General features: G+C 49.8%; 2 protein-coding genes and 5 non-coding genes across 7 annotated transcripts; 2 read left to right on the forward strand and 5 right to left on the reverse strand.

Moving 5' to 3' along the window:
- Positions 1-1,882: 1,882 nt before the first annotated feature.
- RPS11 (ribosomal protein S11) lies at positions 1,883-5,174 on the forward strand. The gene is made up of 5 exons (XM_006262434.2): positions 1,883-1,975; positions 2,069-2,200; positions 2,339-2,414; positions 2,573-2,702; positions 5,001-5,174. Exons 1-5 carry the CDS (start codon positions 1,961-1,963, stop codon positions 5,122-5,124), a joined length of 477 nt encoding a protein of 158 aa, XP_006262496.1. The 5' UTR covers positions 1,883-1,960; the 3' UTR covers positions 5,125-5,174.
- LOC132248034 (small nucleolar RNA SNORD35) lies at positions 3,341-3,437 on the forward strand. The gene has a single exon (XR_009459389.1). It is a non-coding gene; the product is annotated as a small nucleolar RNA SNORD35 (small nucleolar RNA).
- A 9,338-nt stretch (positions 5,175-14,512) lies between the features above and the next one.
- LOC102562766 (small ribosomal subunit protein uS17-like) lies at positions 14,513-19,718 on the reverse strand. Its single transcript, XM_014607295.3, has 4 exons — positions 19,601-19,718; positions 18,401-18,451; positions 15,833-15,962; positions 14,513-14,682 (listed from the first exon to the last, which is right to left on the reverse strand). Exons 1-4 carry the CDS (start codon positions 19,716-19,718, stop codon positions 14,619-14,621), a joined length of 363 nt encoding a protein of 120 aa, XP_014462781.2. The 3' UTR covers positions 14,513-14,618.
- Positions 15,002-15,098, reverse strand: LOC132248035 (small nucleolar RNA SNORD35). The gene has a single exon (XR_009459390.1). It is a non-coding gene; the product is annotated as a small nucleolar RNA SNORD35 (small nucleolar RNA).
- On the reverse strand, positions 18,102-18,192 carry LOC132248031 (small nucleolar RNA SNORD35). Its single transcript, XR_009459386.1, has one exon. It is a non-coding gene; the product is annotated as a small nucleolar RNA SNORD35 (small nucleolar RNA).
- Positions 18,637-18,730, reverse strand: LOC132248036 (small nucleolar RNA SNORD35). The gene has a single exon (XR_009459391.1). It is a non-coding gene; the product is annotated as a small nucleolar RNA SNORD35 (small nucleolar RNA).
- A 768-nt stretch (positions 19,719-20,486) lies between the features above and the next one.
- On the reverse strand, positions 20,487-20,580 carry LOC132248032 (small nucleolar RNA SNORD35). The gene has a single exon (XR_009459387.1). It is a non-coding gene; the product is annotated as a small nucleolar RNA SNORD35 (small nucleolar RNA).
- Between the last annotated feature and the right edge of the window lie 707 nt (positions 20,581-21,287).

The following is a 21,287-nucleotide window of genomic DNA, read 5'->3' on the forward strand; positions in this document are numbered from 1 at the left end:
GCATGGGGGCTGTTAGTTGGCAGCCTGGCACGGCCAAACCGTGCTTTGGGCCGGGCAGGACTGCAGTCCTGGTTCTTTGGGACAGTCCCCCAGTGGCATTGACAGGAAATTTGGGGTGGCCCAAGAAGTATTTTGCCCCATAATCCCATCCTAATCTGACCGTCATTTAGGGCTCTGTACTTGATGAGGGATATTATTTTACATATTAAATAGTACATATGCATAGCTAATGAAAGTCTCTCTGTTTAGGATGTGCAATTCATTAACAACAAGTTTTTCATGGGTCTAGATTAGCTTTGAAAAAGGAATCGGGAATAAGAAATAAGGAACCAGTTTCAGTCTCACCTCCTTGCAAGTAGTATAAACACGGAGAACAAATGTATTACAGAAACAAAGGCAAAGGAAACACCAAATACAGGTTAAAACACTACCAACTACAAGGCATAGTTCACAGCTTGCACCCTCTTGGGGTGGCTTCACCCGTGCCCAGGTAGTCTGGGGCTTGGGGCTCACCCCAAAGGCAGTTACAGGGGACTGCACCCCGATACCTGCCCTTCAGCAATAAACTGCACACGGGGCTTCACTGGGGAGTCTTTTCAGCGGCTCCGTGGGTTCGCTGGGCCGTGGGAAGCTGCTGAAGTGCATGGATTTCCAGCCATAATCCCAGCCCAAAAGCCAATTCCTTATTCAAACCCATGTATTTAGTACAGTGTCTGGCGGGTGGGGGCTGTCAGATTAACTCAGCCCCAATCCCAGCTCTGCAGGACAGACATTGCAAAAAGAAACTTCGCAGGAGAGGCCAGGCCTGTCTCACTGGGCCTGAACTGGGCAGCAAATGCCTCCACACTGAGGCATATACCTATAGCTGGGGCTCAGCCACGCGGCTAAACTGAAGCACCGCAGCTGCAGAAAGAGGAGAAAAACGGGCCAGGCCGGAGGCTGTGGCCTGGACATCCGGTCTCAGCTATCCCCCACGTGGAGACCGTGCAATTACAGAAAGGAGGGGCCAGGCCCCTGCAGCCAGCAACTGCCGGGACCCATTCCTGGGCAGCTTGCTTCAGGGGTTAACACCCCCCTACTGACAAGGAAAAGAGGATAAAGGGTGAGGAAACAGGAGTCTCGACCTCCCAAACACACTTTCGTTCCCTCTGCCTAAGGTTTTCCCTTTAAAGCGTGTCTGCTCGCCTCTCCAGCCAAGAGGCAGGGAGACCCCCCAGTCTGGAGATTTCTCTGGCTCCCGCTGCATCCCTACAGCTCTGGGCAGGAAAACAAAGAATCACCCCAAAATCTTAGTGACTTGTTCGTCTACACCTGGTGTGACATCACCCACGCCTCGTCCAACCCGGGAGGGCCACGCTTGAGTCTTTCTCCCAACCAATCTGCACGAAGAAGCCTCTATTTTGCCACCGCTAAAATGGGAGTAAATCTTCGCCTGTCTTTATAGGCTGCGATTTTTATACGCCGCCCCTCCGGGTGTTTTCACACCCCTGTGGTGTAACATACACGCGGCGTGAGCTTTGCTTTCAAGAATTTGGGGGGGTAACGTTATAGATAGTTCATCGATTCCCCATTTTATCCCATGGATGGATCTTCAGAGCCACTTTAGGCGGACCGGGTACGTAGCGGGTTGGGGGGAGGCCCCACCCGGCACCAACCCCAATTCATCCCCTGTGCATATCTCCACACTGCGGTGAGGATTTACTCCCATTTTACAGGTGGCAAAACAGAGGCAGCGCATGCGCTCATAGCACTAAACCGCCACCGCGCATGCGCGGGCAGCAGCAGCCGCCACCGCACACATGGCGCGCCTCACAGCAACCCGGCGGCGCGCAACCTACCCCTGCGCTTGTGACGTGTCGCGCTCCAATAGGCTGCGGGCAACTCGGCCCCGCCTGCCCGCGCCGGGAACGCGCCTGCGCGCTGACGTCACGTCCTTTCCTCCTCCCGGCAGCCGTTCGAGATGGCGGACACGCAGGTAGGTGCCGGGCCTCGGGGCCGAGCAGGCCGCGCGCGCCCCGCGTGAGCCGTGCCGCCTCACCCCCCTCTCGCCTCTTTGTCTCCCCGGCAGACGGAGCGGGCCTACCAGAAGCAGCCCACCATCTTCCAGAACAAGAAGCGCGTGCTGCTGGGCGAGGGCGGCAAGGAGAAGCTACCCCGCTACTACCGCAACATCGGCCTCGGCTTCAAGACCCCCAAGGAGGTGCGGGGCGGGGCGGGGCCTGTTTTGCAAGGGGGGGGGTCGTGAGGGTGGGGTGGGGTCAGGAGGGGGAGGGGAGGCCTCCCCCCTCCCCCACTCAGGATGCTCGCTGACGTCACGCACCCACGTGTCCGCTCGCAGGCCATCGAGGGCACCTACATCGACAAGAAATGCCCCTTCACCGGGAACGTCTCCATCCGCGGGCGCATCCTGTCCGGTACGTGACCCCCACGGGATGCGCGCTCGTGCCGGTTGCACGATTGCACGTCTGTCGCACGTCGGGAGGGCTCAAAAGCATTTCTTTTATTGTTGTTGTTAGGGTTCAACCCATGTTGACTCGTGTCTCTTTTCGTGTCGTCGTGCTCGTTCTCCCAGGTGTGGTCACCAAGATGAAGATGCAGCGCACCATCGTCATCCGCAGGGATTACTTGCATTACATCCGCAAGTACAACCGGTTTGAGAAGCGGCACAAGAACATGTCCGTGCACCTGTCCCCCTGCTTCAGGTGAGCGCCGGAGCAGTTCGGGGGCTGCGCGCGGTTCACGTGGGTCGTTGCTAGCGTTACCTCGGATGCACAATAACGAGGGGTTGGTCCTGGAGATGCCAAATCTGCATGCAAATGTCGCTGTGTGCCATCAGGATTTGATAGCGGCTGTGTGAAAAATGGGAGTAAGGCTTCACCTGTCTTTATAGGCTGGGGTTGTCTGGAAGTCATTTTGGTACCTTACAGCATCAGGGTCAGTAGAAAGTTGATAAGATGAGAGGGATGTTTTAACGCAGGGAGCTCAGCCTTCTGCACCCAGCACGTGGGGTTGGTCCACGGGTGCGATCTGGCGCGCGTTGTCTGCTCTGCTCGCCACGGGCCTGAAAACTTGGCAGCGGTTCATCTACAGGTAACGCGGTGACCCCTCGCCCGCTGCCAAATTTTCAGAGCTGTGGGGTGACCCAACCCAGGGACTGGCTGACGTGGCTTTGAGCACCCTTGACTTCACGCTTAAAGTAAATGTGATCGGGCTGCAATCTCCAACCCGGAAGCCGCATCTGGCCTGCAAAGCCATGCCAGCCAGAGGATGAACGAGCGGCCTGTCAGAGTAGAAAGACGTGGGCTAAGCTGCTGGTGGTGCAGACCTTGAACTTGTTTACTGGTGATGATGTCTAAACTCACGATGGTCTGCAGAGCCCCTGCTGTGCGCTTGGGGGCTGCTGAAAATGCCAATGGAGCTCTTGCTGAACCATAAAGCATGTTCAGGTCTGCCTTCCCTTTGAATTTCTGGACAGCTCGCACACCAGGAAGCATTAAACAGTCTGCTCCTGCCAGGAAACTGATTAGTAAAATGATCTCCCTTCATGAGACCCTGTCCAGCAGCATCCTGGGCAAAGGGCAAGTAGTGAGGACCCCTCTGAAGCCTCCAAATGAACCAGTCTTCACCAGTCTGTATAAAATGGTGTTAAGATTTAAAGTCCACAAAAGTGATTTTGGTAGCTAGAGGATAAGGGTCAGTTGAAAGTTAAGGTTAAGACAAGGACGACCTTTTAATGCAGGGGGGCTAAATCGTCTAGCGCCACAGGCTGCACCCAGCACGTGGGGTTCGTCCACAGGTGTGATCTGGTGCGCATGGCCTGCTGCATTCACCACGGGCCTAAACATTTGGCAGTGGGGGATCTACAGTTGATGCTGAGATCACTCACCTGCTGCCAAAATGTAGCACGTTGCTGCTCTAACCCGCATCCATATTCTCCTCCTGTTCTCCCATCTCCGTCCACCTCCATATCGCTGCTCTCAGGGTCATTCTGGGTCCCTGACTCCATGGGGACACTGGATGCTGGTCAACCTACGGCTCCACGCACAGGTTGGGCAGCTGCTTCCATTGTCCCCTGGGTTATGACCTGACCATTAGAGCAGGAACCATTGTTCAAGTCTGAAATCAACCCGCAGAGACCCATCCCCGGGAGAATGGGCAGAGAGCACAAAGGTTGGCGTTGCTCAGGACGGGCCCCAGGGTGGAGATATCCAACCTTGGACACTGTTTACAGCATGCTTGGAAGCAGCATTTCAGAGCAGAGAGGTCCCTGGGCCTCTTCCATCCCATCCTGTGAACCCGGCTGTTCCAGACTTGCCTTACCCCATGCAGCTCTCTTGATGCCTGTCCGCCCTGGTGCAACAGGCTGGGCGGTTCGTAGTACTCTGGCCCTCTACATGTTACATATATCTCCCAATTACTGACTTAATAGCGCAATTAATGTAGACTGGCTAAACATTCAAATGAATTACCTTACAGCTGCGGATGCTGGGTCCCAGGACAGTGCTAGGAGCTTGAGGCCCCTGTGTGGTGCTGTGTGGGTGGGACATTGCAGCAGCTGCTGGAGTTTGCTTCTTCCTGACACGGGAGCAGCCTGGGATTGGGCTCCCCCTGCACCGGCAATAAGATGTAATGGGATTTAATGCGTGAGCTCACAAACTTCTCCTGCTGTACACATGTGGCACATGTGGCATGGCAGGAGGCACAATTATGTGGATTGCCCATTAGATCCCATCACACTTTAGATGCATGTGTAGAGGGGCTCACAGGGAAAGACTGGCACAGTTCCCAATTTTAAGGATTTAGTGATGGCTAGTTCCTTCCTTACTAATGAAAGGTGCCAAAAATATCCACATGCATGAGACCTGCCTTTCTGTGTTTGAGTCGTATTTGTTCTGTTCAGTCCTATTCTGCTTCCCCTCCTGCAGGACTCGGGTCACTAGTTCTAAATCTTTTTAAAATGTTGTCTTATTTGTACCCTCTCCACCCCCTTTGCCTTCCAGAGATGTCCAAATTGGAGACATTGTGACTGTGGGGGAGTGCCGTCCGCTCAGTAAGACTGTCCGATTCAACGTTCTCAAAGTCACAAAGGCGGCTGGCACCAAGAAGCAGTTTCAGAAATTTTAAAGGCAGCTAATTGGGAAACCCAGGATCAATAAATCTTTTCTTAAAACTTAGGCCTGTGGAATTTTTTGAATGAAGAGGGTGGGGGTGCCATCTTTGACCATGAAGCAAGTGTATTTTTAGCTGTTAAACCAAGAAGCTGTGTGGTCTGTTCAGCAAGGGCCCTCTCCCCACCTCCTCTACGGTCTTTAGTTGCCTGAGGAAGGAAGCTATCTATTGCCCTTTTCACTCGCGCTGTAGTAAGCGAAGAATAGAGCAGGGTCCTGGTTTTAGAGTGTTGCACTGCCCTTGCCCAAAAAAGACCTTGGGGGAAGGGGAGAGGGAGGGCACATCCCCAGGAGCCTGCATGTGTGATTTGCAGTGCTGCAGACACGTCTGTGGTGTGAGACACCCATAAGCAGCACTGCACACCACATCGGTTGCACATGCAGGCATTTGCCATATTGCTGATTTGCAGCACAGTGGGTATTTCTTGACATGGGGGAGATCCCAGTATCAGAAAACTCACAGCTGGAGCCCTGCAGGATCCCAGGTAAGGCTGCTGGGGCCAGCCCAGGTGCTGGCCCCAAGGTTTCCTACCTACCAGCTGCCAGCGAATCTCCCGCTGACATTTTTCACAACCCTACTGGATAGTTTGGGAGCAACCTTGCAAACAGCTGCCAGGGATGATACCCAAAACAAATTGACTTCTTCCCCCTGGTAAAGCAGGAGGCATAGGATGGACTGGGAGTGAGCAGGTGTGGGAGCATGGGGCCCACCAGTGTCCTGGGACCAGTGCTGGTGGGGCCAGAGCAGGAGTGCAGGGTCCCAGACAACAGGAGCTCTGGAGCCGGGACCAGAGCCAGGGAGTCAGCAGCTGTTTGCAGGCTGCAAGGTTCTCAACCTTTTCAGTCTCTCCAAGAGAAGGCTGAGAGGGGACCTTGTGGCGGCGTACAAATTCATAAGTGGAGAGCAACACGAAGTAGGGGACGATCTGTTCACCTGGGCACCCCCTGGAACAACAAGGAGCAATGGCCATAAGTTACCGGTGAGAAGGTTTAGGTTGGACATTAGGAGAAAATTCTTCACCGTCAGGGTTGCCAGGATCTGCAATGGGCTCCCAAGGGAGGTGCTGCTCACCCCATACTTGGGGGTCTTCAAGAAGAGACTAGACAGGCACCTGGCTGGGATCACATGACCCCAAGGTTGGTGACTTTTTTTTGCCTGCCAGGGGTAGGGGGTTGGACTAGATGGCCCACTGAGGTCCCTTCTGACTTTATGAATCTATGAAGTGCACAGTTTATATTTTAAATACAGCTTAGATGATGTCAGCAAACTTCCAAATCCCCTTGTTGCACGGTTGAAAGCTGAAGATACGCCTACGGCATGCAGGCAGGCAGCCACGGGCATGAGGCTGCTGAAGTGTGACTATCAGCTGAAACTGTATGGCACTGCTGGGGTTGGGGAGGATGAGTGTGTGTCTGTGTGCATGTGTGTGTGCACACATCTGTGTACATCATTCCCCCCACTACACACTACTGTTAATTATACTTTCCAGGAGTAGAGTTTTTTGCTCACCCGTGTGGTACATCATCATCTACTAAAATAGAAAGTACTGTATGTATGTTAAAAACTTCTTATAAATAGGACCATTACTTCTTAAACATTTCCCATTTAAAATCAGTTATAACTAGAAACTTTAATGTGTGGAAGTTTGTCAAGGAACACCTAAAGTAACTTCCTTTGTCTCTACTACAGTACTAGGGGATTAGGCATACCATGGTTCACGTAGGTCAGTCAAGCTCCATGCACCCACAAGGTTTTCTGCTGTTTCTTTACTGTAACTCGAATACTAAATATGCCTTTTTCTTCCATGGTTTCCCTACAACCCTCACCTGAGCAACAAGCTTATGTCAGTTTTTGTCACTCCCTAAAGCACATTTTCCTTCTGTATAGGTAAAAAGTTACTCAGAGGGTTAGTAGTCTGAGGGGTAATGCTAAATTGGGCAAAGATCCGGCAGAGCACGATTATAGCAGAAACCAGAACCTAGTGTGGTCACTCCTGGCCTGCTGTGCTGAGCAGTTACAGCGGGGATATCTAAACGAGACGCTTTATTCAATATTAGAGCACGTTACTGTGCAATAAGGATCACTATCTACACGTGCAGATGCTCTTAACCCTCTTAACATCTTCCACCACTGGGCCCAGACACGAGTTCTACGCCTGCCATGACTGCAGCAAGAGCTTCACTAAGTACTCCACCCTCATCACCAGGGATGATGGTTTTCTCTGATAACAAAAAATCCCAAATCTCCCTGATTTAAATAAGTAACCCAATATCCACATTTATTTTATTTGTGGTGTTCCATCTTAATCCGAAAAAAGTCGTGACACCCCATCTCAGTGGGTTGTGTGCCTCAAAAACTAACGACTGACTGGAGGGAAGGATTTTTAAATCAGCCTGTAAGCTAAAGCAGTATAGTACTCACCATTTTATTATGCATAATGAAGAGAAAGAGGCAGTTGTAGTGCAGTTTAACAGAACGTTAAAATCAAAGATGTGGAGGTATTTTCCAGCCCACTACCTGGATGCATTACCAGAGTACGGCTGGGGCTGAGAGTCCTTTCAGCTCTGGGACTAGCAGTCTCAGCTCTCAGTGGACACGCAAGTCTGTGCTTTGGCCCTATGTGCTGCTTGGTACAGCGCCAGTTTTCTTTCTCTCACAACTTGAGAATCACTATCTGGAGCTGCAACAACAAAAACAGATGAGATACACATGCACGAAGGCGTTCCCAACGCTCCCTGGGAGCACAGTGCAAATCACCTCACCGTGCGGCACGGTGCAGCGTGGCACAGTGGTTGGGGTTAGAGAGAGGCAAGCCCAGGGCGTGCTGCGGCTGCTGTAATTTCAGGGAGAGGCTTTAGCTCTCTACCACCATTCACCCCCCCACCCCCGGTTGCAGGGGCAAGGAAGCAGGCCTTATCACTGCGTCCTAAATATGCCCTGGCTGCATGAGAAACCTGGGATCTGGGCAGGACGTGGAGTGATTTCGGCTCTGAGGAGCTTTGCAAGCTCAGTGCAAGACTCCTTGCAGGGCAGCTGCCAGAGCCAGCCGGGCATCCAGCCCTAAGACCCCTCCGTGGGACCCTGGCCACCCCGGGCTACTACCGCACAAACTGCAGGACCCATGAGGCTGAAGCTGGCTCCTTATTCCCAGGTTTTTATTCCCAGCTCCTTATTCCTCACTCCTTATTCCCAGCTCCCTTTTCCTAGCTCCAAAATCCTGATTTCCAGTTCCCTTTTCAAAGCGAATCTATCCCCAATCAAAGCTGCTTATTCATGCATTATACATAACAAAGGGAGACAATTTCAGCAGCTCTGTACATTTACTCATTAATGTGAAAAATCGTATCCGGCATCAAGCACAGAGCCCTAAATCGAGATCGGATTAGGATGGGGTTATGGGGGAAAACATGTCTTGGTACATCACAAACTTCACTGTTGCTGCCACTGGAGGACTGTCCCGAAGCACCCTGAGCGCAGCCATGCCCAGAAATTCAATATATACCAGCAAAGTGCCCTGCAAGAGTGATGAGGACCGAGCGCCACCATCCACCACCCTGCGCTGCTATCTCTCCGCGCACGACTCCCCACCCCCACTCTGTGTGTGTGCCCCCCAACACCTCACACACACACACACACACACACACCCAGCCACACAAAACATGCCACATGCACACACGCACACCTATCCACCCAGCCATACACACCCACCCACCCAGCTGCATGCCACACACACCCACCCTTGCAGCCACACACACACACTCACCCACCTAGACACACCCATGCCACACCCACCCACATGCCACCCATGCACACACACCCAGCCACAAGCAACACACACCCAGCCCCAGACCCACACACCCATATGCCACACACATGTGCCTCACCGCTTGGCCCAGCCCACCCCGTGGCGGGACTCACGTGGTACCAGCAGGAAGGAGGGAGCGTGGGGAGGGGCGTGGTGTGTGTCCCCACGGTGCCGCGCTCTCCATAAACTCTTTATAAACTCTGGGAACTCATCAAGGCAGTGAAAGGTGTTGTGGGCTGGAAAATACCTCCACATTTCCATTTTAACGTGCTGTTAAAAATTCTTCCCGCCGGTCAGGCATTAGTTTTCGAGTCACACGGCCCACCGAGAAAATGCTTTTAAAGGCATCGGATATTTCACCCGCTGACTTGGCTTATTATCCAAGCATGCCTGAGCCTTGGGACTAATCTATCACTGTTAAGATGTACTTAAAACCACTGTTGTGTTTGGAGAACTGTTGCATATCCACCAAATCTGCCCACCATTGCACATCCACATCCGAAACAAGTGTCTTGTTTCTTTTCAAATGTCTTCTGGCCAACTTGCGTTGGGTGTCACACCTGATCTGAAAGCCTGGCAGTCACCTGGCTCCTGTTCAGACTCTAATTCCAACTTTTAGCCACTTAAACAAGCACCGAACCTGGCACTTTTTGAAGGCTAGGATGGGTGGTTCTGGACAGAGCTCTTAAAGAATTGGGTCCTCTACTATGGGTTGCAATTGTTTGAGGATTTCCCATGTAAGTTCCAGGGAAGGATGGTATATCATAACTAATGGTGTGCATTTCATGGGGATTTTCTTTTTGCGTTGTAGCAAATCTTCACGTGGCACCCGGGTGGCTCTTTCAAAAGTGGGATCTCTCTCTCTGGAGGAGTGTCCTTGTTGGGTGAAAGCCCTTCTGAGATTTGCAAGGTGCCAATTCCGGGTATTTTCCCCAGTGCAAATTCAGTGGTATTGGGGAGCTTGGCTGTAAAAACAACTCTTTCTTGTGTTTAGGGTGATTGCTGGTTCTGTGAAGATAGGTAAGTTGGTCTATGGCTCCTTGTATATGGTGGTTTATATTATATCCTTCCTCATATTGATCATGGTGTCTTAAAAAGGCATGTGGGTGTTGGAGTAGTCAAGAGAGAGTCTGATGGAGAGTTGCTTATTGTTGAATTTGTGTTGGAAATCAATCAGAGACTGCAGGGTTTCAATCCAAGTTAAGAAGATGACATCTATCTATCTAAGGTAGAGCATGGGTTTGACGATGCGGTTCTTGAGGAATTCGTCACATCTACCCAAAGACCCTCAATAGCCTATAGACAAACAACAAATATATAACATCAGGAACTGGATGCAGAGCACAGCACACAACCATTGATGAGCACTACCCCTATGCAAAAGGGGCCTTTGGATAGCTACAGCAGTAAGCTGTGCATATAGTGGTTTTTGGTGCAGTAGTTTTGGAGCTGCAAGAGACACAGCTCCCATCCCCTGCCCTGACATTAGTAAGGCCATTTGGCAAGAAATCGTTCGAGCAAATGTAACCCGGGTACACCCGAGGGTGTGCCCTGGTCTCAGTTGGATGGGATGGGTGTGCTGTGAGAGGCATGCCAAAATTTCGAGTGGATCCCTCTTTCCTGTATAGAGTTGGCCCAAGCCCAACATTCTCAACTATATACAAGTCATTGAGTTATAATATACATAGACATAAAACTAAATATCATATACATATAATTACACAGTGAACACTAACCAATCACCAAGGTCAAACCCTAAATAACACTGCTGGCTCCTGGGCGCTGGGCCTCACGTTGCAGCACTACTATTTCCCCGTGCCCTGGCTTCGGCACCGAGGGCTCGCTTAGCGTGGGCCAGGCCCTTCAGGCTTGCTGGCTATCCTCAAGCCGGATGGCTAACCCAAGCAGCCTCCGCTGCTCCCTGGCTCCCAAGGCTCGGGCCCGTGCACCGCCCGGTGCACCGTGGGACCTGGCTGCTTGCTGGGAGATGGGGCCTGAGCTGCCTTACTGCGGCCCCAAGGCCTTTGCCCCGTGTGCTGCCCCACGCACCATGTGGCCCGCTGGCCCTGCCAGGGTTGCAGGCTCGAGCCGCTGCTTGCAGCTCCCGATGTCTGGGCTCCATGCACCGAATCACACACCGTGATGGGCCCAAGCGGTCTCACACCGCTCCCAGGGCCGGGTCTCCACGCACCGTCCTTGTGTGCCGTCAACAGCCCGAGCGGTCTTGCAGCACTCCCAAGGCTGCTCCTCCAGTGGCGGCTTCAGGAGCCTCGGGCCTGTTGCCCACTGGGGGAGCGCTCCCCAGCTGCTCCTGGCTCCTCTCTGCTTGAGTCCCTCCCGGCGTCTGCCCAGCATGCCGAGCACGCTGGGCTTTTATTTACACCGGAGGCTCCGCCCCTGACGTCCGCCAGACCTGCAAAGCGCAGTCTCCAACCAGGTCCAGCGGCTTCTCACATCCCCCACCCCCCAGCAGGCACCCAGGTCATTTAGTTGATTGTGGAAATTTTAATCTAGAACTGGTTCAAAGCGAGTCGGCCGCTTTGTTAATTTTTGCTTTAAATCAAGCGAAGCTTCTTTTTTTTTCACCATGAGACTGATTTTGAGAAGTTTCTAACTTTCAGATTTTTCCACGCAAACGTGTGATAACATTTTACAAGAAAGGACTGAAAAAAGGCATCGCCAACCTTATCAAACCAGTTGCTTCACTGAAAGCTGGCCCTTTGGGAACTACATTTCAGTTAAAGCATGTTCTCTCTTTTGGAAATGAGACCTTTTCACAATTTTAACTGGAACACAAAGACCGTGGGCATTTTTCACAAAAGTCAGGTTTTGGTTTTGGCCAGTTCTAGTGGAGACCAAACTGCATTACACTTGCACCCTAATTGTTTCTGTTTTAAATTAGGGATCCGTGTTATATTTCTAATTCAGACTAAACAACTTAACAACTGTGAGGAGTGTCCTATATTATCATGCACATGTGTTAGTGATTCTTGGATTGGGGCATTTGTATTTATGTGGAATAATTTTGGTAATGTGATTAACTATTGCTTTATAATACTGGAAAGCAGGAGCTGGTGATATAAGTGAAAACTTTTAACCAGTGAATAACATTATTTTATGCACTATATCCCTTCCCTAGCTCTTCTATCGTTTCCTTCCCTTGCACCTGTCCCATGGCATAGTTTTCTCTCCATCTGTTTGCATTGCATTGCTTACCGTGTACAGTAGCACAGACGAGGTGTGAGATCCTGAGGAGGCTAGGCACTGATGCGCTTGGAAAAGCTCACGTGTTATTCCCTCTTAAAGAGGCAGACAAGGGTCTTTGAGTGAATCTGATATCTTTTATTAGACCAACTTAAATAGCTGGAAAACAATTATTAAGCAAGCTTTCGGGTTCAAAAACCCTTCGTCAGGCTAAGGAAGTTTCAGCAGTCGGTGTGTGCTCTTCCTGGAGGGAATGAAAAGTAAAGAAGCCAGAGGCTGGGCTGGAATATATATTAGTAACATTTCATTTTAAACACGGAAAAATGTGAATTTGGGGTTTTTTTAAAAATCAGAAAATCTGGGATTTTTTTTTTAATCAGAGAAAATTAGCATCCCTGGTGAAACTCTTGCCATAGTTGGGACAGGTGTAGGAGCACTCACCTGTGTGGGTGCACTGGTGGTAATGAGGGTGGAGCTGTCCACAACCCAAATGGGGTTAAGCTGGTAAGCATCTGCATGTGCAGGCAGTTGACGAACTTTTGACCAGTTCTAGATTATTGCACGATAATATGCTCTAATCTCAAATCAAGTATCTCATGTAGACTTCCCCGCTATATCTAATCAGTACAGCAGGCCAGGAGTGACAGCACTAGTTTCTGCTACACCCATGCCCTGCTGCATCTTCACCCAATTTACTACTACTAACCCTCGGAGTGACTTTTTACCCCCCATCCAGCCAGGCAGCCAGCCAGCAAGTCCAATTCATAGGATTTCCACTAACTAAAATGCCGGATAACAAAGATTTTACTGTATTTAGTTTTAGCATTACAAAAAAGAAACGTAAGAAAACCTTGTGGATACATGAAGATTGACCGATGTGATGTATATGTCGAATCCCCTAGTAAAGAAAATTACTGCAATGCGTGGAAACTTGTCAAGGAGCACCTAAGGTTTCTGATTATAACTTTAAATAATTTAAATAATAATTCAAGTATATAAATTTTATATATATATATATAATTCAAATAGAAATTCTCTTACATGTTAAAAACTTCTTGTAAATAGGACCATACTTTTTTAAACATTTCCCATTTGAAATTATGTCTTAGATGATGTACCCATGTAGTATATGTAGATCATGTATTAATGAACCCATGTAGTATAGTACTTGTAGAGCATGTATTAATGACACTGTTCTCCTTTAGATCTATTTTTTCCTATATGAAATCATCATAAATTGTTGCATAGTGGGTACACATCTTCCTATTGAACTTAAAGGGAATGGTTCAAGGGTTGGTTGTAGATCTGTGTCCTACTCTTTTGTGAATGGGAGAATAGGGAGTACTGCACCGTGCTATAGGCGTCGGAGAGTGGAGATGTCACACCTTCCTCACTTCCATAGCAATCCCATATGCTCCTTCCTCTACATTTTTGAAATTGTGTCAACCAGTCATTTCCCTTCATCCCAGTTGTGGCTGCTAAATGCCTCGTTGACTCTGAGAAGACATTAGTGTATTTCACTTTGGAGTCAGCTGGCAGCCTGGCCCATGCAAAGTGCGCTTTGGGCCGGGCAAGACTCTGGTCAGAAACATCTGGGAGAGCTCCCCATACACAGGCATGGTGCATAGTGGCCCAAAAGAGATTTCCATCTGTAATCCCAGCCCAAAAGCCAGGAAGAAGGGCGCTGTGTGCACGAGAGCTGGTCAAACTTCTCTCCTGCTGGTAGTTAGTCCAGTAAAATGTATCAAAAAAATCCCTTTACTTTCAGATCTGATTTTTCTACTCCAATTAAATGCTTGAGCTCATACACAATGGCAAGAGGCTACCCGTGCTGTTTGAAAACTGCACGCTGTGAATGTCCTTTTCTCGTTTGGCGTTTCCAAGTTTTTGCAATTCCAAATTTTTGCTCCCATCCTCGATATCTTGTCCCTGCAACGAGGGCAGGAAAAGCTTTGCCATCTGCCTTTTACCATCCATTAGTCTGGAGCGCTACTACCTCATCACCCCCCACCCCCCCTTTTTCCCCAAATGAGGCCTATACCCCACGAGGACAAGCCAAGCCCATACAGGCCCTGCCTGGCCGCCTGAGCTGGGAAGGGTCTGTCCAGCCCGCAGGTGTTATAGGGGCTGTAGCCTGCCCTGTGGCAGGCACAACAGAGGGGCACTTTGTTAACGGGAGAGTGGGGGCCTGTCATTTTCATTCTTGGGATACTGGGAGGCCAGGGAGACATGCAAGGAACCAGGGGAAAACCAGTTTAAAGGGATGGGTGCAAAGAGAAGTTAGCATCCCCAAACCTGGTGGGTTTTGGTCTTTTTGTTAATGAAATCCCTAGGTTTAAGAAAAGTTTTATTCATTCTGAACATTTTCCATTTGCTGCCTTTAAAACTTCTGGAACAGCTTCTTAGTGCCAGCCGCCTTTATGACTTTGAGGATGTTGAATCAGTAACCTGGCTGATGAGTTTGACATTCTCCAACGGTCACAATATCCCCAATTTGGACAGCTCTGGAAGGCAAAGGGGAATTGGGGGAGGCGGGGTGGAAGAGGAGAGACAACATTTTAGAAAGAGATTTAGAAGACATGATCCAAGTCCTGCAAAGCATACACCAGAATACACTTAACATAAAATTATACTACTGAAAGTAAACAGAGTGTTTGAAATATTTTTGGCAACTTCTGCTATTAAGCTAAGAAATAGCTATCAATAAGGGAAGTCCTTAAAGGAAATACTGGCAGGTGATCTTCCATAGGTTTAGCTGTATGCAGAGACCAAGATGATGCACACAAGGAAGCATTAGATACAGGGGAGGCAGACCAGAACATGCTTTACGGTTCAGCAAGAGCTCAATTGGCATTTTCAGCAGCCCCCAAGAGCACAACAGGGGCTCTGCAGACCATCGTGAGTTTAGACATCATCACCAGGAAACACGTTCAAGGTCTGCACCGCCAGAAGCTGAGCCCACGTCTTTCTGACAGGCCACTTCATGCTTAAAACAAATGTGACTGGGTTGCAGTGTGTCTCAAAAGATGAAGTTGAGGGTGCTCCATCTCCAACCCACAGACCACATCCAGCCTGCAAAGCCATGTCAGCCAGCCCCTGGGTCACCCCACAGCGCTGCCATATCTTCAGAGCTAAGTGCAGGTGCCCAGCTGCCAAATTTCCAGGCCTGTGGCAAGTACAGCAGACAACATGCACCAGGTCACACCTGTGGACCAACCCCATATGCTGGGTGCAGCATGCGGGGCCAGAAGGTTGAGCCCCCTGCATTAAAATATCCCCCTTATCTGACCAACTTTCAACTGACCCGTATGCTGTAGGTACTAAAAATCACTTCTAGACTTTCAGTCTTAACCCCAGCCTATAAAAGACAGGTGAAGACTTAATTCCAATTTACACATGGCAAAATGGAGGCAGAAGCCCCTGCACGTGGTCACACAGCTCACATCAAACCCTGATGCCAAGTCTGCATCCGAATGTCACTGTGTGCAGGGACCTGCCATCTCCAGGACTAATCCCTGGTTATTGTGCATCTGAGGTAACACTAGCAATGACCCATGTGAATTGTGAACCATGCCCATGTGAATCGTGAACCGTGCCCAGCTCAGCGGCACTGCTGGACCGTGTGTGCAGCCCCCAAACTCCTCCAGCGCTCACCTGAAGCAGGGGGACAGGTGCACAGACATGTTCTTGTGGCGCTTCTCAAAACGGTTGTACTTGCGGATGTAATGCAAGTAATCCCTGTGGATGACAATGGTACGCTGCATATTCATCTCAGTAACTGCACCTGGGAGAATGAGGATGAGAAAGATGATGACAATACAAAAAGAGAAACAAGTTGCCGATGGATCAATATTTTTTAAACCCTAAAAAAAGCTTTTGAACCCTCCGAGCTCCCAAACAGCTTCCAAGATGAGATAACAGGTAGTAAGGAACTAAAGCAATATTTACACGCACTAGACACAAAGGTCCTTGCTCCCCAGGTCAAGCTTTCTCGGTGTTAGTGTCTAGAGGAGAGAGACCATTTTCCTGAGGTCTAACATGAGGTCCAGTTTGCAACACCTACTCTGACAAGGCTGGAGGAACAATGCTTATTCCTCTATACGTTCAAGGCTGTACAGCAAAAATAACCAGCTTGGCAGTGTCCACTGCAGGTTTCCCAGTTTAGATTTGCCAGGGGGTGTACTGGAAAGGCCTTTTCATGTGGACAAAGCTCCAGACTCCAACAAAAGTCTCAATGACATGACCCGGGCTCACAAGTGCCACCCAGTTGAATGCAAGAGCTTCTCAAAATTATACAGTAAGCTTTAACCATTAAGTTATGGTTTAGTTTATAAGCTCTGTGTCTGTCTTTATTATAGATGATAAAGATGGGCTGAGTGACTTCACTCCTGCTTCCTGAGCTCATACACCCATTTAAAGTGGACCATTTGTCTATCGGTCTTCTCAGCTGAACTGCAAGCAGTCCATCTGCTCCTGTTCTGCAGTAAGCAAAGCTGGAATCACGGCAATACGAATGAAACAGGGTTAAATTGCCACAGTTTTGGTTCACTTGGTGCAAAACAGGAGCAGACAGACAAAGCTGAGAACTCAAATGAAACCAAGTGATGTTACAGTTTCAGTGTCCACACCCTGGAAGGGGTGCAACCAACATGCTGTTTTTACATGTACCTGTCCCCTCTTGAATAGAGAACCACAGACATCCAAAAATAAAAATCTTTCTTTATGCAATAAGGAGCCACAATGCATGAATCCAACTCCAGCACAATAGGAAGAAGGGGCTGCACCTTTAGTTACATCTTTTACTTGACGCTCTGGGAGTGATCTTTGTAGTGGGCATATTGAGTTATGCTAAAGCTCTTACCCAGAGTCTAGGCCTTCCCAAAACTAACCAATAAAATTAGACAGAGTGCCTTATAAAGCAACAGGGAAAAAAAAGGGAGTGTTGATTGGTCCGCTAGGCAAACCAGGTACAACAATTTCCATAGAAGGAAACAAAACCAAAAGCGTACTCCAATTTGGAGTATGAAACTTGAAAATTGGATAACTTGGGATAAGAAACAAGTTACGAAGGCAGTAATGCCGACTCTCAGAAACGAGAGTTGCAATTTCTAAGTAAAATCCAGTCTGGCTCATGACCTTGCATAAGGACCCTCAAATCTCGGGAATTACAAAGCACCAGGCTTTTCCCAATACTACTGGAAATCTCCTCCTCCTCCATTTTTTCTTGGGAAACGGTGGCATAGTCGAGCTCATTAATGACTTCTATTGTTCCAGGCACGTTAGATTCCTTGTTTATTTCCATTTTTTCTCCTATCATGTGTAGAGCAGCGCCCAGCAGGTAAGTCTGTGGAGGGGAAGGGGTGGGAGAGCAAGCGGGGTAAGGGCTGGTCATGAGACAGAGCCATTGGGGGGGGGTCCCCACTGCTGCGTGCACCTTAGGAGAGGCATGGGGGGGCATGCGCCCCCCTGATCTGTGCGTGGGGGCATAGGTGGGATGCCCACTGCAGGCTGGGACTCTGTGCCTTGCTACCTTTGCCCCAGGAGCCGTACAACACCATGTTGTGCTTCCTGCCACCAGGTGGACAGGGGACACGCAGCCTGGCCAGCACAAGTGTGCTTGTCTAGGAGGCCGAGCTAGGTGACCTCCCGAGTCCACAGAAGGAGGCCTTGCCAGACTTTCTATGATTCTGCAATTAGATCTTTACAATCTACCTTCAAAGATATACCAGCCATCACTAGACAATATTAAGGAATCTGAAAAAAAAACAAAAAACACAAAAACAACCCCTAAAAACTCATGCCCCTTGCAAGTAACGTTCACTGCATTTATCTGGCCCAGAGTTTTATTTTACAGTGAACAATTCCAGCCAAGCTATGAAGTACCAATCCAAAGAAAGCTCTCCACCCACACCCTGGGTCCTTTTGCTAGGCATCAGCAAAGCCTTGTGGCAGTCTCGTCAGAGCCCCTTCACCAGGGGACTTGGAAGACCATCGTGAGAACAACATCATTTGCAGCTCAAGGACCACACAAGCAGTAAAGACAGGAGAGAGCAGTGAATTGACAGGGGGCAGCCCCTAAGCTTTGCTCCAATTGATGCAGAGATTGAGGCTGCATGCAAAAGCCTGGAAGAGCATTTTTTTTTTTGCCTGTGTCTATGTAACTGAAGCTCTGAAATGTTTCTTCTCTACTTGTGAAACTCAAGGTCATCCCTCATGGCTTACCTGACAGGATGCGACCACAAATAGACCCATTACCAGTGAAAGGGTATTTTTGTCAGTAGCCTAAAAACACAGAAAATATGAGATCAGTACTCAGGAACTAGAGGCATTGAAAAAATACAGAACCACCACTGATGAGCACTACCCCTGTGCAAAAGGGGACTTTGGATAGCTACAGCACTAAAGCTGTACAGCGCTTTTTGGTGCAGCGGTTCTGGCGCTGCAAGACACAGCTCCCATTCCTGACATCAGTAAGGCCGTTTGGCAGCTGTCGTCAAAGCCCCTTCACCACTGGGACTCGGAAGACCATCGTGAGAACAAACATCATGCATCAGGAAGGGGGAAATCATGAGTTTTAAAGAACTGGTTTCTATAGCACGCCATGCAGCAGTTTTAACAAAAGCACGCAGGACTCGGACTAACTGCTGATTCTGCCCCAAATTCAAAAGAATCCTAGACAATGAGGGCTGGGAGGGACCTTAGGAGGTCGCATCTAGTCCAGTGGTTCTCCACCCTTTTTGTACCAGGACCCATTTGTGAACATCAATGGCCTGTCCTGACCCAGTGCCCCTCACCCCTGACCTGCTGCCCCAGCCCCCAATCCCACTCCCATGTGTGTGGGGCAGGGGGGCAGTGTAGGGAGGAGAGTGAGGGTAGGTGGGGGTGCCTGGAGCAAGGGGGTGGGCATGTGCAGACACGGTGTGCAGCAGAGGGCCACTGATGGTCATATTTTTGTGCTTTAAAAGGAGAATCCATTTTTTAAATCTGTTCATGACCCTCTTATATAGTCTTGCAACCTACTTCTGTGTCCCAACCCATAGGCTGAAAAAAAACCCCTCAGATCTAGTACAACCCCTTGCTCAAAAGCAGGACCAGCCCCAACTACGTCATCCCAGCCAAGGCTTCATCTATCTGGGTCTTGGATGGAGACTCCACCACCTCGCTGGGCAGCCTGTTCCAGTGCTTCACCACCCTCTTTGTTTTCTGCACTTCCTCTCAAAGTTGCTCTCTATTTCCAGCCTTTAAGTGCCACTGTTTCTGTAGACTGCAGAGTTTTGCAAAGCCCCTGAACAAAGCCACATGCCCTCTCCTTGCTGTCCAGGGAAGGGACATAGTAATCCTATTTCCATGTCAAAAACACCAAGTCAGAGCTAAAGCCAGCTCTGACTGAGCTCAATGCTCTCATCTTGCACCACCTCGTACCTCTTTGGTGGGTTTTGAAGCCCAGGTCGATGCTGTGGTAGTAGCAGGGGAGAGTCTCCTTGCCCATTTGAGAAGCATGTGCTTCTTGTTCTGGAAGGTGGTGGGCTGCTTCTGGCATGCCCTCTCAGCCCGAGGGGGCAAGAAAAAGGATGTGAAAGGGGAGAGGAAGCAAGCAGAAATGCAGGCTGCACCCACAACGTGGCTACCCACGTCCCTGCACCAGCGATCTTCAACCAGGGTATGGCGAAACCCTTTCAAAAGGGTGCTGCACAGGGCCACCACTATGCAATTTCCAAGATCGAAACCCAGGGATTACAGACAGAAACCCACCGTCGAGGTCTCTAGGCTCTCTGCAGCAAAAACACAGCTCTTTTCCTTTCCTGTAGTACAGAAAAAGTGAAAACTAAGGGCAACTGCTTTTCAAGGAACCCCAGTCCAGCCTGCCCCCAAGGTGGAGGGCAAATTGCCCCTCCTTCCAGCCTGCCCCCAAGCCCACTCCCATTGTCCCTTTGGCAGGGACAATTTGCCCTCCCCTTTCCAGCCTGCCCAACACTTACCTAATAGGATGTGACCACGAGTAGACACATTTCCAGTGAAAGTGCATTTTTTGTCAATGTAGGTGCCCTCAATAGCCTAGAAACAAACACAAAAAATATAGTATCAGTGCTCAGGAACTGGATGCAGTGAGTAACACACAAACACCGCTGATGAGCACTACCCCTATGCAACAGGGGCCTCTGGATAGCTACAGCAGTGAGAGGTATGGTGGGTTTTGGTGCAGCAGATCTGGAGTTGCAAGAGCCATATGCAAGGGGGACTTTGCATAGCTACAGCAGTGAGCTGTACAGCGGTTTTTGGAGCTGCAAGAGACGCAGCTCCAGTCCCATTCCTGACATCAGTAAGGCCATTTGGCAGCTGTCGTCAAAGCCCCTTCACCACTGGGACTTGGAAGACCATCGTGAGAACAAACATCATGTGTCAAGAGAGGAACAAATGAGCTTTAAAGAATCGTTTTCCGTAGCAAGCCACTCTGATTAACAAGAGCATGCGGTACTGATTCTGCCTGAAATTCAGAAGAATCCTAGAAAATGACGGTCCGAAGGGACTTCAGGTCACGTCTCGTGTAGCGGTTCTCACCCCTCTTGCAGCGGGACCTATTTGTGAACTCAATGGCCAGTCCCCACCCAGCGCCCCTCACTCCCAACCTGCTGCCCCAGCCCACCCTGCTAGCGTGCAGGGCAGGAGGATGGGGGTTGGTGCAGGGGTGCATGGGGAGGACAGTGAGGGTGGGTGGGGGTGCAGGGGTACTGTTTGTCACATTTCTGTCCTTTAAAGCAGAATCATTTTTTTTAAAAACCGTTCGTTCCCCTCCCACAGATTCTTGCAACCTACTTTTAGGTCCCAACCCATAGGTTTTAAAAAAGCTCACATCTAGTCCAAACCCCAACTCAAAGCAAGAACATCCCCAACTACATCATCCTGGGGTGGCTGGATGCAGACTCCCCCACCTCTCTGGGTTGCCCCTGCTGCAGAGGGGTAGCGCTCCTCAGTGGTGTTTGCGCTGCTCCCCGCACCCGGGCACCGACCTTATTTTTCTGGGTTACCTGTTCCAGGGCTTCACCACCCTCCTGGCGAGGAAGATTTCCCCGCTTCCTCCCGAAGTGATGCCATGATTTCCAGTTGCTAT

This window comes from Alligator mississippiensis, chromosome 1 (genome assembly GCF_030867095.1).
Source record: "Alligator mississippiensis isolate rAllMis1 chromosome 1, rAllMis1, whole genome shotgun sequence".
NCBI lineage: Eukaryota > Metazoa > Chordata > Crocodylia > Alligatoridae > Alligator > Alligator mississippiensis.

What these genes read in the sequence shown, in the direction of transcription:
- RPS11 (XM_006262434.2), top strand. An exon ending in GCTTCAAGACCCCCAAGGAG is followed by an intron (nt 2,201 to 2,338) that starts GTGCGGGGCGGG and finishes GTCCGCTCGCAG; the next exon opens with GCCATCGAGGGCACCTACAT. An exon ending in CACCTGTCCCCCTGCTTCAG is followed by an intron (nt 2,703 to 5,000) that starts GTGAGCGCCGGA and finishes TTTGCCTTCCAG; the next exon opens with AGATGTCCAAATTGGAGACA.
- LOC102562766 (XM_014607295.3), bottom strand. Translation starts at nt 19,718, where the DNA reads ATGCCAGAAGCAGCCCACCACCTTCCAGAACAAGAAGCACATGCTTCT. An exon ending in CTTCAAAACCCACCAAAGAG is followed by an intron (nt 18,452 to 19,600) that starts GTACGAGGTGGT and finishes TAGGCTACTGAC; the next exon opens with AAAAATACCCTTTCACTGGT. An exon ending in TTGTGGTCGCATCCTGTCAG is followed by an intron (nt 15,963 to 18,400) that starts GTAAGCCATGAG and finishes TCATTCTCCCAG; the next exon opens with GTGCAGTTACTGAGATGAAT.